This window comes from Lontra canadensis, unplaced genomic scaffold (genome assembly GCF_010015895.1).
Source record: "Lontra canadensis isolate GAN:19392208 unplaced genomic scaffold, GSC_riverotter_1.0 scaffold61, whole genome shotgun sequence".
NCBI lineage: Eukaryota > Metazoa > Chordata > Mammalia > Carnivora > Mustelidae > Lontra > Lontra canadensis.
The window spans coordinates 10,275,154-10,288,184 of record NW_022631055.1 but is presented as its reverse complement, the minus strand read 5'-3'; the positions used below and the strand labels follow the sequence as shown (position 1 = coordinate 10,288,184).

The 13,031-nt window shown below is 55.6% G+C and overlaps 1 protein-coding gene across 1 annotated transcript in view; it reads left to right on the top strand.

Moving 5' to 3' along the window:
* The window catches only part of FER1L5 (fer-1 like family member 5), a 53,871-nt gene extending 41,888 nt beyond the window's left edge, over positions 1-11,983 (top strand). Inside the window, exons 28-53 of the mRNA XM_032877941.1 lie at positions 15-178; positions 261-434; positions 676-820; positions 942-1,019; positions 1,956-2,137; positions 2,345-2,506; positions 2,785-2,886; positions 3,941-4,087; positions 4,173-4,335; positions 4,485-4,510; positions 5,152-5,202; positions 5,337-5,438; positions 5,796-5,915; positions 6,424-6,585; positions 6,825-6,916; positions 7,316-7,486; positions 7,698-7,846; positions 8,045-8,184; positions 9,322-9,410; positions 9,612-9,701; positions 9,906-10,047; positions 10,253-10,352; positions 10,426-10,619; positions 10,844-10,953; positions 11,266-11,410; positions 11,522-11,983. Coding sequence (XP_032733832.1) covers positions 15-178; positions 261-434; positions 676-820; positions 942-1,019; positions 1,956-2,137; positions 2,345-2,506; positions 2,785-2,886; positions 3,941-4,087; positions 4,173-4,335; positions 4,485-4,510; positions 5,152-5,202; positions 5,337-5,438; positions 5,796-5,915; positions 6,424-6,585; positions 6,825-6,916; positions 7,316-7,486; positions 7,698-7,846; positions 8,045-8,184; positions 9,322-9,410; positions 9,612-9,701; positions 9,906-10,047; positions 10,253-10,352; positions 10,426-10,619; positions 10,844-10,953; positions 11,266-11,410; positions 11,522-11,749 — 3,428 coding nt within the window. The 3' untranslated portion in view covers positions 11,750-11,983. The remainder of the gene's footprint in view (positions 1-14; positions 179-260; positions 435-675; positions 821-941; positions 1,020-1,955; positions 2,138-2,344; positions 2,507-2,784; positions 2,887-3,940; positions 4,088-4,172; positions 4,336-4,484; positions 4,511-5,151; positions 5,203-5,336; positions 5,439-5,795; positions 5,916-6,423; positions 6,586-6,824; positions 6,917-7,315; positions 7,487-7,697; positions 7,847-8,044; positions 8,185-9,321; positions 9,411-9,611; positions 9,702-9,905; positions 10,048-10,252; positions 10,353-10,425; positions 10,620-10,843; positions 10,954-11,265; positions 11,411-11,521) is intronic.
* Positions 11,984-13,031: the final 1,048 nt, after the last annotated feature.

The window sequence follows — 13,031 nt, the reverse complement described above, 5'->3', positions numbered from 1 at the left end:
CCCTGCCCCTGCAGGCTGGGAATACGGAGTGGGGATTGAGCCGTCGGGCCAACCTCGGGTCTGGAACTCAGTGGAAAAGACCTACTACTCGTGCCGCCGGCGGCGCTGGGTACGTGTGCGCTGCCGGAACCACGGGAAGCTGAGCCTGGAGGAGGAGACCCTCTCCTTCCTGCAGCTGGTGAGAGGGCTGCCTGGGTGGGTGCCGTCGCCCACACCCCATGCCATGGCGGGAAGGTGACATTCTGCTCCCCTCCCCGCAGCACCACCCCATCCCAGCCAAGGATGAGGAGGGCTGGGAGTATGGCACCTTCGGCTCCAAGTTCCACCTGAACCCTCAGCCCCAGAGCCAGTTCCGCCGCCGCTGCTGGCACCGCAGGATGGTCCCGAACAAGGACAAGGGCACTGCACCCATATTCCTCCTGGAGCGATCCTTGGTAAAGCCTCTGTGGTCTAGGTGACTCCTCCTTGCAACCCCACCTCCCAGAGCTGGGGCCCAGCCTTGGGTGTGGCAGACAGCAGAGGAGAAACCATGATTGGGGCACTGACAGCTGAGGGATGGGAGAGAGTGTGCCCCAGGTCCACACCCTTGGGCTAGAAGGGAAGGGTGGCCTGGGCCTGCACTAGAGGAGACAAGAAAAGCACCCAAGAACCTCAGGGAGAATGTCCTGGGCACAGGGTATGGATCTGAAAGAGAAGGGAAGGAAGGAAGAGAACAAGAGGCTGACACCTGCTACAGACAAAACGGTCAGGAGCTCCTGGAGGCCTGCCCCAGAGGACATCCAGCTACATGCCCTACCCTTCATCTACTGCATCTTCAACAGTGAGCTTTGAGAGTCTGCTCAGGTGGCCCCAGGGACCCTGCATCCAAGGACAGGCAGTGGGGAGGGGCCGGGGCGGGGATCCTGGGGGCAGGTGATGGACAAGGCTCCTCTCTTACCCAGAGCCCCACTACTACCAGCTTTTCTGCTACATCTACCAGGCCCGGAACCTAATGTCCAACCAGATGCAGACATTCCAGGGTAGGCTACAGGCACCCTTTTCTCCCCAAGCTCCTGGGGACCCCTGAGGTAGACACCTAGCAGCATAAAAAATATGACAAGGAAGGGGATGACACTCATGCAGACCCCCCTCCCCAGCAACTGAGGGCCCCGGCTTGGAGAAAAGATAAAAACAAGGAGTATAACTGGGGCTGTTCTTGAGAGGTGTGCCCAAAACTGTGCAATCAAGAAGGAGGTGCTGGGGAGGCTTCACCCTGGTGGGGAGGCTTCACCCTGGTGGGGACCACTTAGCTAGGCCTTGAAGAGGGAAGAGGAGTTTTGTGGCAGAGGACTAATGAGACGGGAAGACAAAAGAAAGGGTGACCCACGGTGGGACTGCATGTACCTATCTCAGAAGCTGACAGAAGGGGTTGGGGAGGAGATGTGGCGATTTGCAGCCCTGGGCACGAGGACCCAGTGAAGCTTTCAGGAGAGTCATGTGCTCCTATCCGTAGCACTGTTTGTGAGAAGCAGGTTGCCAGGTGAGGCTCTGGGCTGGGGCTGTGGGTGTCTGCCGGGAGCTGTGTCCACTGGGCATCAGCATCCACATAGAGAAGGCCACAGGACATCCCCCTGACGCCACAGCCGATGCTGTGAAAGGACACGCTGTTGCTGTGGAAGGACAGCCACATGAAGCTGCTCCTCAGATCTCCTCCAGAGGAGCCGTGGGGCTTCTACCCTTGTGACACCCAGACCTCGACCAGGCGGTGTAGAGAGATGGGGCTGGAACCAAATGGTCCCCACTGTTCACACTGCAGCTTGCACTGTGGTGGCCTTCTGGGCAGCTGTCCGGGGCTGTGGCCACCCAGCCTGGGCTTCCCTGGATCTCTAGTCCAGTGGTGGCAGCTGCCAGAGAGGAGCACCTCACTTGAGGGCTCAGTGGCAGGACCCTCTCCTCTCCTTCTACCCACCCCCCAGTGCCCTTCATTCGGTTGGTCTTCTTGAACCATAGCCAGTGCACCCAAACCCTGAAGAGCTCTGCAGCCCCAACGTGGGCCCAGACACTCATTTTCCAGCACCTTCTTCTGTACGAGAACCCTGAAGACACCAAAGCAAGCCCTCCACTCGTGGTCTTGGAACTGTGGCAGCAGAACGCCCAGGTAAGGTGGTCTAGACTGGACAGAGTGGCTGAGTTTTTATTTTAGAGGAGAATATACCAAATGTATCACGGGGGGAGCCTGATTCGTGGAGAGCATCACGTCAACAGAAATGCCAGCCCTTAACCAAGAGTTCTTGGCACCCTGGGGGAGGGGCCGGAACCCTGCCAGCTTGGCCTCCGTGTTTGGTGAACTTCCCCTTCCCTACAGGGAAAGGAGAGCTTGTGGGCCCGGAGCATGTGGTCCCCGGTGGTCTGGCTGGATGTCCAAAAACGGACCCTGCCCCCTCTGAGGTGGCACCCCCTTGTAAAACTGCTAGGGGAGAAAGAGGGCGAGATCCTGGTGTCCTGTGAGCTGATCCTTGAGACTGAGGTATGGGCTGGGGGGTTGAGGTGCTCGGGGGCCCCCACCCTGCCCCACTCCCCTGCCTCAAGTTCCCACAACCAGCAAGTCCCCAGCTCAACCCACTGAGGGAAGGCCTGGGGCCTGGAGCCAGCACAATGGGCTTGGCGATGCCTGCCTGCTGCTGCCACCGGGCTCCAGAGCCGCCTCCCTGGAGCCCTACTAGGGACTTGAACTGGGGGTGGGGGTTTAGGAGGATGGGCCAACTACGGCCTCACACACCTTGCTTTCCCACCTCACCCCTTCAGAGTGTCAAAGAGAGGCCGCCAATCTTAAGTGTTCCCTGGAAGAACGGAGTCTACACACTCCCCAAGAGCATCCAGCCGACACTAAAGAAAATGGCTGTGGAGGTGATGAGGGTATGGGGAGGAGAGGGCGGGCACCCCCCAGAGCAGTCGGGCACCGTGGGGCTCTCCCTGCAGACTCTCCTTGGGCCCTCCTGACTATCTGAGGCAAAGCTCGGACCCCAAAAAGACACTGTCTGAGAGATGGAGGGAGACAGGAGAGCTATGAAGAGCAGAAGCTCTGCTAGAGTACCTTAAACTGTCTTAATGCAGAGCTCTATGGTGGGTCATAGACAAAAGGCTTTCGTGTTCACCATCTCACTTGAGCCCTTCCTGCCCCTCTGCAGTAGGGGCCACTTTCAGACAAGAAAACTGAGGCTCTGAGAAACAAACTAGCCCAGGCACCGTGACACAGGGGTAAGTGGCAGAGCCAGAATCTGGGCCTGGCCCTGCCTGCCTCCAAATGCCAGTATGTTTCTCACCTATCTTTTGACAGTCGCCTGGAGGTCCCCACACGGAACTTTTGTGCTCTGCCATGAATCTGGCGAAGAGCAAAAGATGGTCAGGTCCTCCTGGCCCTGGAGATGCCCCCTAAGATCAGGCAACCCCACTCTGGTCCCCTGAACAGGCTTCCGTGAGTAACAGCATGGACATTTGCTGGGGTGCCCAGTGTCTGTCTGTTGAGCGCACTGAACGACCATGGAGTTCTATGGGATCCAAGTCGGCAATGAGCTAAATGGCAACAAGGATACCCAAGGAATCTGGGGTACCCCCTACTTCTGTGGGCCCTCAAGGCAGCCAGCCTCAGGAACTCCCTCCTGAAGACCGCAAGCCAAACAAAGCAGCAGGGGAGGAAGGGCAATACCTCAAGGGCCCTGGAGGCCAGTGAAGGATAGTCACAGTAGCCAGAGGGCACTCCCTCACGGCCTTGAGGACAAGCACTGATACCTCATGGGACAGGACACCTGTGCTAGCCTTCAGACTCTGACTTCATCCAGCTCATTTCCTTGCCCCAGATGTTACCTGATGCACCATCACGCCCAGGACAGCCCCCTCTCTGGCCAGGACCCCATTAGAGGCCCCAGCTGCCGCTTGCCCTGCCCCTCCTCTGTTCCAGCAGATTCTGGTCTGGGGCCTTCGGAACATGAAGCAGGTGCGTTCCCCCCAGCTCCTGGTAGAATGCTGGGACGAGTCCCTGCAGACAGAGCCCATCAAGGACTTCCAGACCAACCCTAACTTCATGCAGTCAGTCCTCTTCCTCACGCTGGTAAGGTGGCCTTGGGCAGAGCAGGGGCTGGGGCAGCCCTTTCCTTCCAGGAGGCCTCATGCTCTGCCTCGCCTTGGGGCTGTAGTTCATCCCCACAGAGGAGGCCTATGCGCCACCCCTCACACTGAAGGTGGTGGACAATCAGGACTTCGGCCAGCAGACCGTGGTGGGTCAGGCCAACATCCACTCCCTACAACCCTACTTCTGCGACCCCTGGGCTGAGGACTACGTGCCTCCACAGCTCCCAAGTACGGTCCTTTCACCCTGCCCTTCCCCAGCCCTCACCTTCAAGCTGGCACTGGGAGTGGGGGTGGACCTGGCTGCCCTCTGGGCTGGTGTTCCTCCCCCTCACTCTTCTCTCTCTCCTGAGACTCATGATTGCTCTCTCTCCACACAGTGCTGTCTGTGAACAAGTACCAGAAGGTGAGTTAAGGGCTCAGGGTCTCCACCTTCTCCCATGCCATCTACAGGGGACAACCCTTGTCCCCAAGCAGGGGTGGAGATAAAACAGAGCTCTGATATGTGTGCTCCTGGTGTACATGAGAACCCTAAAGCTGTGATTCTCCACCTGGACTGTACATTAGAACCGTCTGAGAGTTTAAAGAAATCCTGATGGCCAGGCCACTGACCTGTCCCATCAGGATTGCTGGGGAAAGCCCCAGGCATCAGCAGTGTCTCCAAGGGCCCCACCTCCTCCCCGGTGATTCCAGTGTTTCCAAGGTTCAGAACTACCCCTCGAGAGCAGCACTTGTCAAACTGAATGCACAGGAATCCTGGGGACATCTTGAGCAAAAGCAGGTTCTGATTTAGTAAGACTGGGGTTCTGCATTTCGGGCCCTTCCAGAGTTCTGTCTGTAGCTGAGACCCATGAGGGTAAGAACTAAGTTTATCCTCCTCCTGGTTCCATGTGTGCCAATCCCTGAATTGAAAGGGCTCTGTGAAGAGCCAGGGAGCCAGGAAAGGAAGCCCTGCCTTCCACCCCTTTCTCCTGGGGGATCAGAGACAGTGAGCAGACTAGGTCGGCATGTGGTGCCTCACCTTGCTCTCCTGCTCTCATTTTTCAGCTCCTAGATTACTTCTATGAAAAGTTCTGGATCAGTCCCAGCAAAGCTCAGGTGATGCAGGCTCAGCCCCAGGGAACAAGGAACCACTATGGGCAGCTCAGGGAGGCGGTGGGTGCAGCAGGACCCTGGGCAGGGGAGGGCTCTGGTGCCTTCTCCCCAAGGACCAGAATGACCTTCCCTGTCAGGATCAGTACCAGCATGACGTGGACTGGTGGAGCAAGCTGTTCTGGGCCACAGGGGATTCGAAGGCCTTGCAGTACAAGTACAAAGACTATCACACCCTGAAGGTTTGGAGATCTCTGGGAGGGGAGACTGCTGAGACACAGAATGAAATCTGCTGGGGGATACCAGCAGACCTTGCCCTGATGCCTCTAGGAATGATAGGGTCAGGGGTGGGGGGTAGTTTCCTCCTTGTCTCCCCAAGACTACAGGCCACACCTCCATCAGACATGCCCTTTGGGGAACCAGAGCTGCCCCATCTACAGCAGTCAGTGCTGACTCTCAGGCCACTGACTGGGTAAACGCTTCAAAGCGAGACCCAGGAACTGGTGATCCCTCAACCCCCTGAAGGCAGGAATGGTCCTCCCTCGGCTGAGCCCAGGCCTGCTCTCCCCACTGGCCTGGACCCCACACACCCCCTGCAGGTGTATGACTGTGAGCTGGAAGCCGTGCCCGCCTTTGAAGGCCTGCAGGACTTCTGCCAGACCTTCAGACTCTACCAAGAAGAGCCCAAGTTGGACAGCCCTGTGGTAGGGGAGTTCAAGGTGCGTGTTTACTCCCATGGAGCTACCCGTCTCCCATGCCCCTTCCGTCCCCCAGAAGATTCTAATCAAAGCCCTGGCTCTCTATGCTCATGGTGGGCATGGGGTAGGAAAGGCTTGAAAAACAGTTTGGGGAGCAGGGGATAAAAGGCTGACCAATGCAGGGGTTCGGAGTGACCTCCCCCTTTACACAGGCTAGGCAGGGCCCTTCTCAATCCAGCTCGGACCTACGCAGGTCTCCCAAGGCCCAAGAGCCTTAGAGAACAAGTTCCAGCCTGAAGGGATGGACGGGGGGTGGAATAAGAGTCTGCGTCAGCAGAAACTGGAAACCCACCTAACCACCATAGTTGTCAGCCCAACATAACCCCCCAAACCTGCTGTTCTCACAGAACGTCTCTGCTGCGCTCCTCTCTCCCATCCTCGGTGCAGCACACTCTCTTGGGAGCTTTGGCCAGGGGCACTGCAGGGCCAGGCCTGCACTCAACACCTTCCCTCCCCAACACATACACAGGGCCTTTTCCGCGTCTACCCCTTTCCTGAGGATCCAAAAGCCCCCAAGCCCCCCCGCCAGTTCTTGGTTTGGCGCAACAAAGAGGACTTCCCTCAGGAGTGCTTGGTGCGCGTGTACATGGTTCGAGCCATCAACCTGCAGCCCCAAGATTCCAATGGCCTGGTAATCAGCAGCCCCAGCCCTGTGGTGTCCCTCATCTCCAGGACCACCCAACCCGGGTGCCTCCCAAACCTTGCGTCAAGGTTCTAGGGCTGCCTCAGGCTGATACCCAGATGGTCACTTCCCCACAGGCTCCCCCTGTTGACGGGGACTCATTTCCAGTCCACTCCCCACCCTCCCCAACCAACGTGGACTGACTCTCCATTTCCTGTTGCCTTTCCCTCACTATGACTGAACCCCAGTGTGACCCTTATGTGATCCTGAAACTGGGACAGACAACGATGGGCAACCGGGACAAGTACTACCCCAACACTCTGAATCCCATCTTCGGCATGTGAGCTGCCCCAACTTTACCCGATCCCACTTCACCACACCCTCACACCCTCCCACGCTGGGTAGGAGTAAGCTCCAGAAGGCGAAGACTTCTTCCATTTCTCTCTAACCTCTGAGTTCCTAACATGGGGTCATACACACACTCGGGGCTGGACAGATGGAAGGGTGGTCAGTTTTATTCTCCCTCTCAAATGCTTCACCTGGGAAAGGAGTTCAGGGTCCCATAAGCCAGGCCTGTCAAAAGTTATTTCTAGCCAACCCTGGGGGATAGTTCTTGGCAGGCAACAGCCACCCCAGGCTCTGTTTTCCATATTCACCATGACCAAACAAGGGGCCATGAAGCTGGACAGGGAGGCCTGCGGACAGCACAGTCCGCAGTCTCCAACACCCTCACCCCCAGTATGTTTGAACTGAGCTGCACCATCCCCCTGGAGAAGGACCTAGAGATCCAGCTATATGACTTTGACCTGTTCTCACCTGATGAAAAGATTGGAACCACAGTCATTGACCTCGAAAACCGACTCCTGTCTGGCTTTGGTGCCCGTTGTGGGCTCTCCAAATCCTACTGCTAGTGAGTGGACCTGAAGCCGGGCAAGAGAGTAGGGGAGGGGTGGAGGAGGGAGGCCCCAGCTCCCTTAGGAGGAGACTTGCATCTGGGAAACCAGGGCCTGAACCTGGCTCCACTCATGCCCCTCCCCCCCACACTGCTCATCTGCAGCTCAAAGCGGAATGTTCTCTGGGATGCAAACCTTCCCACCTTTTCCCCTCCCTTAATTCCACAGCGCAGGGCCCTTTAGGTGGCGGGATCAGATGACCCCAAGCTTCCTCCTGGAACGTCATGCCAAACAGAAAGGGTTGCCTCCGCCTTTGTTCAGTCCTGAAGAGGACGCTGTTTTTTACAATGGGAAAAAATTCAAACTGCAAAGCTTCGGTGAGAAGTACAGCACACTGTCAGAAGGCACAGATCCAGGCCTCTGAAACCAGAGGGCACCTGCCCCATTTTGCCCTTACTTCCTATAGAGGGCAACCAGGTCCACTGTCCAGGCTCGGGGTAGGGGAGAGGAGGGCAGCTGGGAGATGGGAAGGCTCATGATGTTGTGACTACCTCCTTCCACTTCCTTCCATCTAGAGCCCACACCCCCTCCTGTTCATTACTTGGGACCTAAGAAAGAACGCCTTGCCCTGTACCTCCTGCACACCCAGGGGCTGGTGCCTGAGCATGTGGAGACCCGCACATTGTACAGCAATAGCCAGCCAGGCATCGACCAGGTAGGAGACCAGAGGGGGCTAGATTAGGAGACAAGGGAGCCCAGCCATCCAAGACGCAGCCCAGGACGAGAAGACCATGCATTCACAGCCGTACATGCACGGAACCCCAGCATGTTCTACACATGTTCAAAGTGAGACAGTCTAATGATGTCCCTTAGAATGGAGAAATTCAGAACTGTAAAAGTCATCTACAAGAAACCTGGGCCCCCCACATCCGTTAGTGGAAAGGCCAAGGTGTCCTACCAGCCAGCACCAACACTGCCTTAGTCTCTCCTGAGGGAGGGCAGGGGAAGTAGCACCTGGGTCAGATGTGCAGACATTACAGCTCTGGTTAGCCTGTTAATTGCAGGCTGTGTTTTCTCCATGGCAAGGAACCCCAAACAGAAGGAATAAAAATCCCCATGGGCACCCTAATTATCTACCCTCCAGTCACCAGAAGGGCTCATCTCATTCTCCAAATTTCTCAAGCTGATACCACATTCCAGACACTTGAGTTCTCCGCTGAGCACTTTTTAAACCATTCTCATTAAACCTGTTTTCCTATGTGGGGTCAACTTCAAAAGGATAAAATGATGTCAGACAGTTTGAAGAAACAGATGTATCTACCTTCCAATTTTGGTAGTCTACTCTTTTCTTTTGTTTCTCACCATTTTTTATCCCTCCTTTCTTAGACCACTGTGCTTGATGGGCAGCTTAATATCCTTAGGCTGGACATTTGGTCATCTAGTTTGCTCTTACTCAGGGCCACTAAGCTGGTTAAGAAGTGAAGCCCCAAGCCCCCCGTGGAGCCCTGGCCAGAGAGGCTGTCTAGCATGGCCTGATAAAGGGTATTCACCCTCCAGACCCCGGTCACAAGGGACATCCCATCGCCATGCCATCTGTTTTGAATCCATCATACACTGTCCCTCTCACCCTGTGCCCTTCTTCCAGCCAACACGAGAAAAATGGGAAGCTGGTGGGCAGTTAATAGACTTCCTATCCGAAATCCACTCCATCTCACCGATAACTCCTCACTCCACCCTCCAGTCGGGGGGACCCAGCCTCAAGAGATCTCAAAACCTGGGACGGGGCTCTGAGGCCAGTGTGCTGAGAACAGAGGTTAGCAACTCCTAGCTGGCCAATCCATTTCCACTCTAGGGAAAGGTGCAAATGTGGGTGGACATCTTCCCCAAGAAGCTTGGGCCTCCTGGCCCCCCAGTCAACATCAGGCCCAGAAAGCCTAAAAGGTGAGTGACCCACCACATCCATCGCTGCACTTCCCCAGGCACTGGCAACGGGTGTGCAATTCTTTTCCTCTCCCGGGAATCCCGGGAGCTTCCTTCCCCCGCATTCCCCCAAACTGGCATGCCTCGATTGGGCATGGAGGGCACCACGGCCTCAGCTGGGGAGCTACTCCTCAGCAAAGCCTCAGAGCCCACCGGCTGCAGGTATGAGCTGCGCTGCATTGTCTGGAAAACTGCCCAAGTGGACCTGAGGAGAAGTTTAACCACCGGGATGAGCGACATCTATGTCAAAGGGTGAGGAAGAGAGCAGGGCTCCAGCAGCATTCCCTCTGAGGTCCCCAGTTGTCTCATCCCTGTTCCTCTGCCCACGATCCTGGGGCGTCATCTCTCCACCCCCACCTGTGCCTGGTGGTGTGCCAGGGAGCCCCTCCCACAGGGCTCCAACTCAGGGACAGGGACAATACACGTGAAGCCCAGGTGAAAGGACTCTGGCCCCAGGTGGTTAGCTGGGCTCGAGAAGGACATGCAGAAGACGGATATCCACTACCACTCTCTGACTGGGGAGAGCAACTTCAACTGGCGGTTCATCTTCACCATGGACTACCTGGCAGCTGAGCGTATGTGTGTCCAGAGTCAGAAGGTAACAGGCCATGTGGTGGGAGGGCGGGGCGCGCTCCCCCTTCGGCTCTCTCGAACCGCAATCCACCCCAGAACCCTTGGAATGTGGCCTCAAGGAGAAAGCTCCTTCCTTGACAGTCCATCACCACTAGGTGGTGGGCTACTGAGGTGGCAGAGGGAAATCTCAAAGGAGACAGGTCAGTCACATGGTTTCTGTCATCCCCCAGGACTACATATGGAGCCTGGACCCCACCGTGATGAAGTTCCCAGCCCGGCTTATCATCCAGATCTGGGACAATAACACCTTCTCCACAGATGACTTCCTAGGTGGGATCCGGCCCAGGGCCCGCGACCACAGGGCAGGGAGCTCCTCCTTGCTGACACCATTTCTTTGGCTCAGGGGTCCTGGAGCTGGATCTGTTTGACATGCCCCTCCCGACCCGGCACGCCAACCTGTGCTCCATCAGGATGATGGAGACTGACTCCAAGCGGCCCTACTTCCTCCAGTATAAGCACTTCTCCCTCTTTAAGAAGAAGACCATAACGGGCTGGTGGCCTGCCCAGGTCCTCGATGGTGGCAAATGGCACATGTCGGTAAGAGCTGGGGAGGGTATCTGTTGCATAGGACTGCTCTGCCACATAACTTGGCTCTAACAGACTTCTGGGGACCTTAGCTAAATTCCTTTTCCTTTCTGGGCCCTTGGAAGGGGCCTTAAAACCACACACACACACACACACACACACACACACACACACACAAAACTATCCTCACATCTGCTATAATGAACTCAGCCTCCCATCGCCTATGGTGTTTCTAGGGTAAAGTGAAGATGACGCTGGAGATTCTGTCAGAGAAGGAAGCCTTAATCAAGCCAGCAGGGCGAGGCCAATCAGAACCCAATCAATACCCTACACTTCATCCTCCCCTGTAAGAGCCTGCGGGACAAAGGCACCAAATCTTTCCTCCTCATTCCCAGAGCTGAGCTGCTGGGCCCAGAAATTTGTATGGGGTGGTGAGCAGTGGGCCTACAAGTGGAGAGGGATCATTACTCCCCAACATCCCACCTCAGTTATGAGGAGGAGAGAACAGCCTGGGGGAAAGGGGTCGGCAGGCGGGGGGGGGGACACACAAGCAAGCAAAAGTTGCTTTTTAAAAAAGAAAGCTCTTTGCTGCGGATTACTTGACCTGAAGGTTCCCTCTGTGCCTCCATCCTCTGACATCTCCTCTGCTCATGCACAGACGCCCCAACACCTTGCTCATATTGCGGTCACCTGTGACAATATTCTGTCGCATTTTCTGGAAACGCTACCGCTTCAAAATCATCATCGGTGCAATCATATTCATTATGGCACTTATGCTGTTCAACTTTATCTACTCTGCCCCGGTGAGTGACCACCTTGGGGAGAGGGACAAAGGCACTAGTTGCTCTTGGTAGGACTCTGAAGAGACAGCCTCAAGTCGCTCCCTCAGGCTAACTGTCACCTGTTCTCTCTAGAACTACTTGGCCATGAGCTGGATCAAACCTGAACTTCGGCTGAATGCTCCCATTAAAACACCCACCAATATCATGAATCCGCCAAGCAGCAGCAACGCCCACTCTTCCATCCTCACCAGCCAGCATCAGAACCTAAATTCTACAATAGACCATGAGCTGAAACTCCTCCAGGGACCTATGAATCGCCTGCAAGACATTTTTCCAGAACTTCCAGCCCCACAAGACTAATTAGTCCATGTCTGCCTGGCTTTTCTCCAGCCCATCATTGGCCCTACCCTTTCGCTTCCTACTAGTTCTCATTTCTATCTTCTAGGACATAGACAGGGGGCTTCTGGGACATATGCAATGAGGGGCATGTTCTGTTCGGAAACCACTTCCAACAAGAACAGAGTTGTTGTCATTTTCCCACTGAAGTAAACACATTTTGTCACAGAGAGCTACCCTGTAATTTAAGGGAGTTGAAGAAACCATGAAAGCAAGACTCACAAGGACAGGAAACAACATCATTTTTATATAACACCTCTAGTCCTAAGGGTCTCTTCTTCTCTAAGAGGCTCTGAAGAAAGAGGGAAACCAAAGGAATGGGGGACTGTGAGGAGAGCAATGGCTCACGTGGGGTAAGCTTGCCAAGGCCTCTGCTCTGACCCCTACTGTGCATGTACAAAGCCTCTCCCTCCTCTAGGGCACTCCTGGGATTCGAGCGCCCAGAACAGTATTTGGTCCCATTCACAATGGGAAATACTTGTTTCTAAGAACAAAAAGCAAGCACTATGGCAGGACCGACCACACTAGGTTTCTTTGCATCACACATTTCTCAAAGGCTGGCCCCGGGCTGGGTGGGGACTGTACTTCATGTCTTCCCCATCCTCTTTTTTTTTTTTTAAAGATTTTATTTATTTATTTGTCAGAGACAGAGGGAGAGAGGGCGAGCGAGCACAGGCAGACAGAGAGGCAGGCAGAGGCAGAGGGAGAAGCAGGCTCCCTGCCGAGCAAGGAGCCCGATGTGGGACTCGATCCCAGGATGCCGGGATCATGACCTGAGCCGAAGGCAGCCGCTTAACCAACTGAGCCACCCAGGCGTCCCATCCCCATCCTCTTTCAAAAGCCACAAGGAGCCCATGAGCTTGAATCCCACAGAACTCATCAACTCAATCATCACGCACACATACACCCTCACCCATCATGAGACCCCTTCCTCCTGCACCACTGCCTGGGTCATCTCAAGAGCCCACCGAGGTCCCCCCACCACAGGGGTCTAGCCAATCTCGCCCTGCCCTCAAAAAAAGACAAAACAGCCCTCTGCTTTGTCAGTTCTAAGTGGTGCTGAGGCCAAGCTCCAGGTCCCAGCTTGTGCTCTGGTACCCCGGAGCTGCTCTGCTTCTGTGGGGAAGGTTTGGGAGGATCCCACTTTAGTGGCACTTCAGGAGAGCACTACAGCCTGTGATGCTCACTTAAGCACATGCGAGGGACAGAAGAAAGCCCAACATGACAGAAATCTATACCCAGCCAA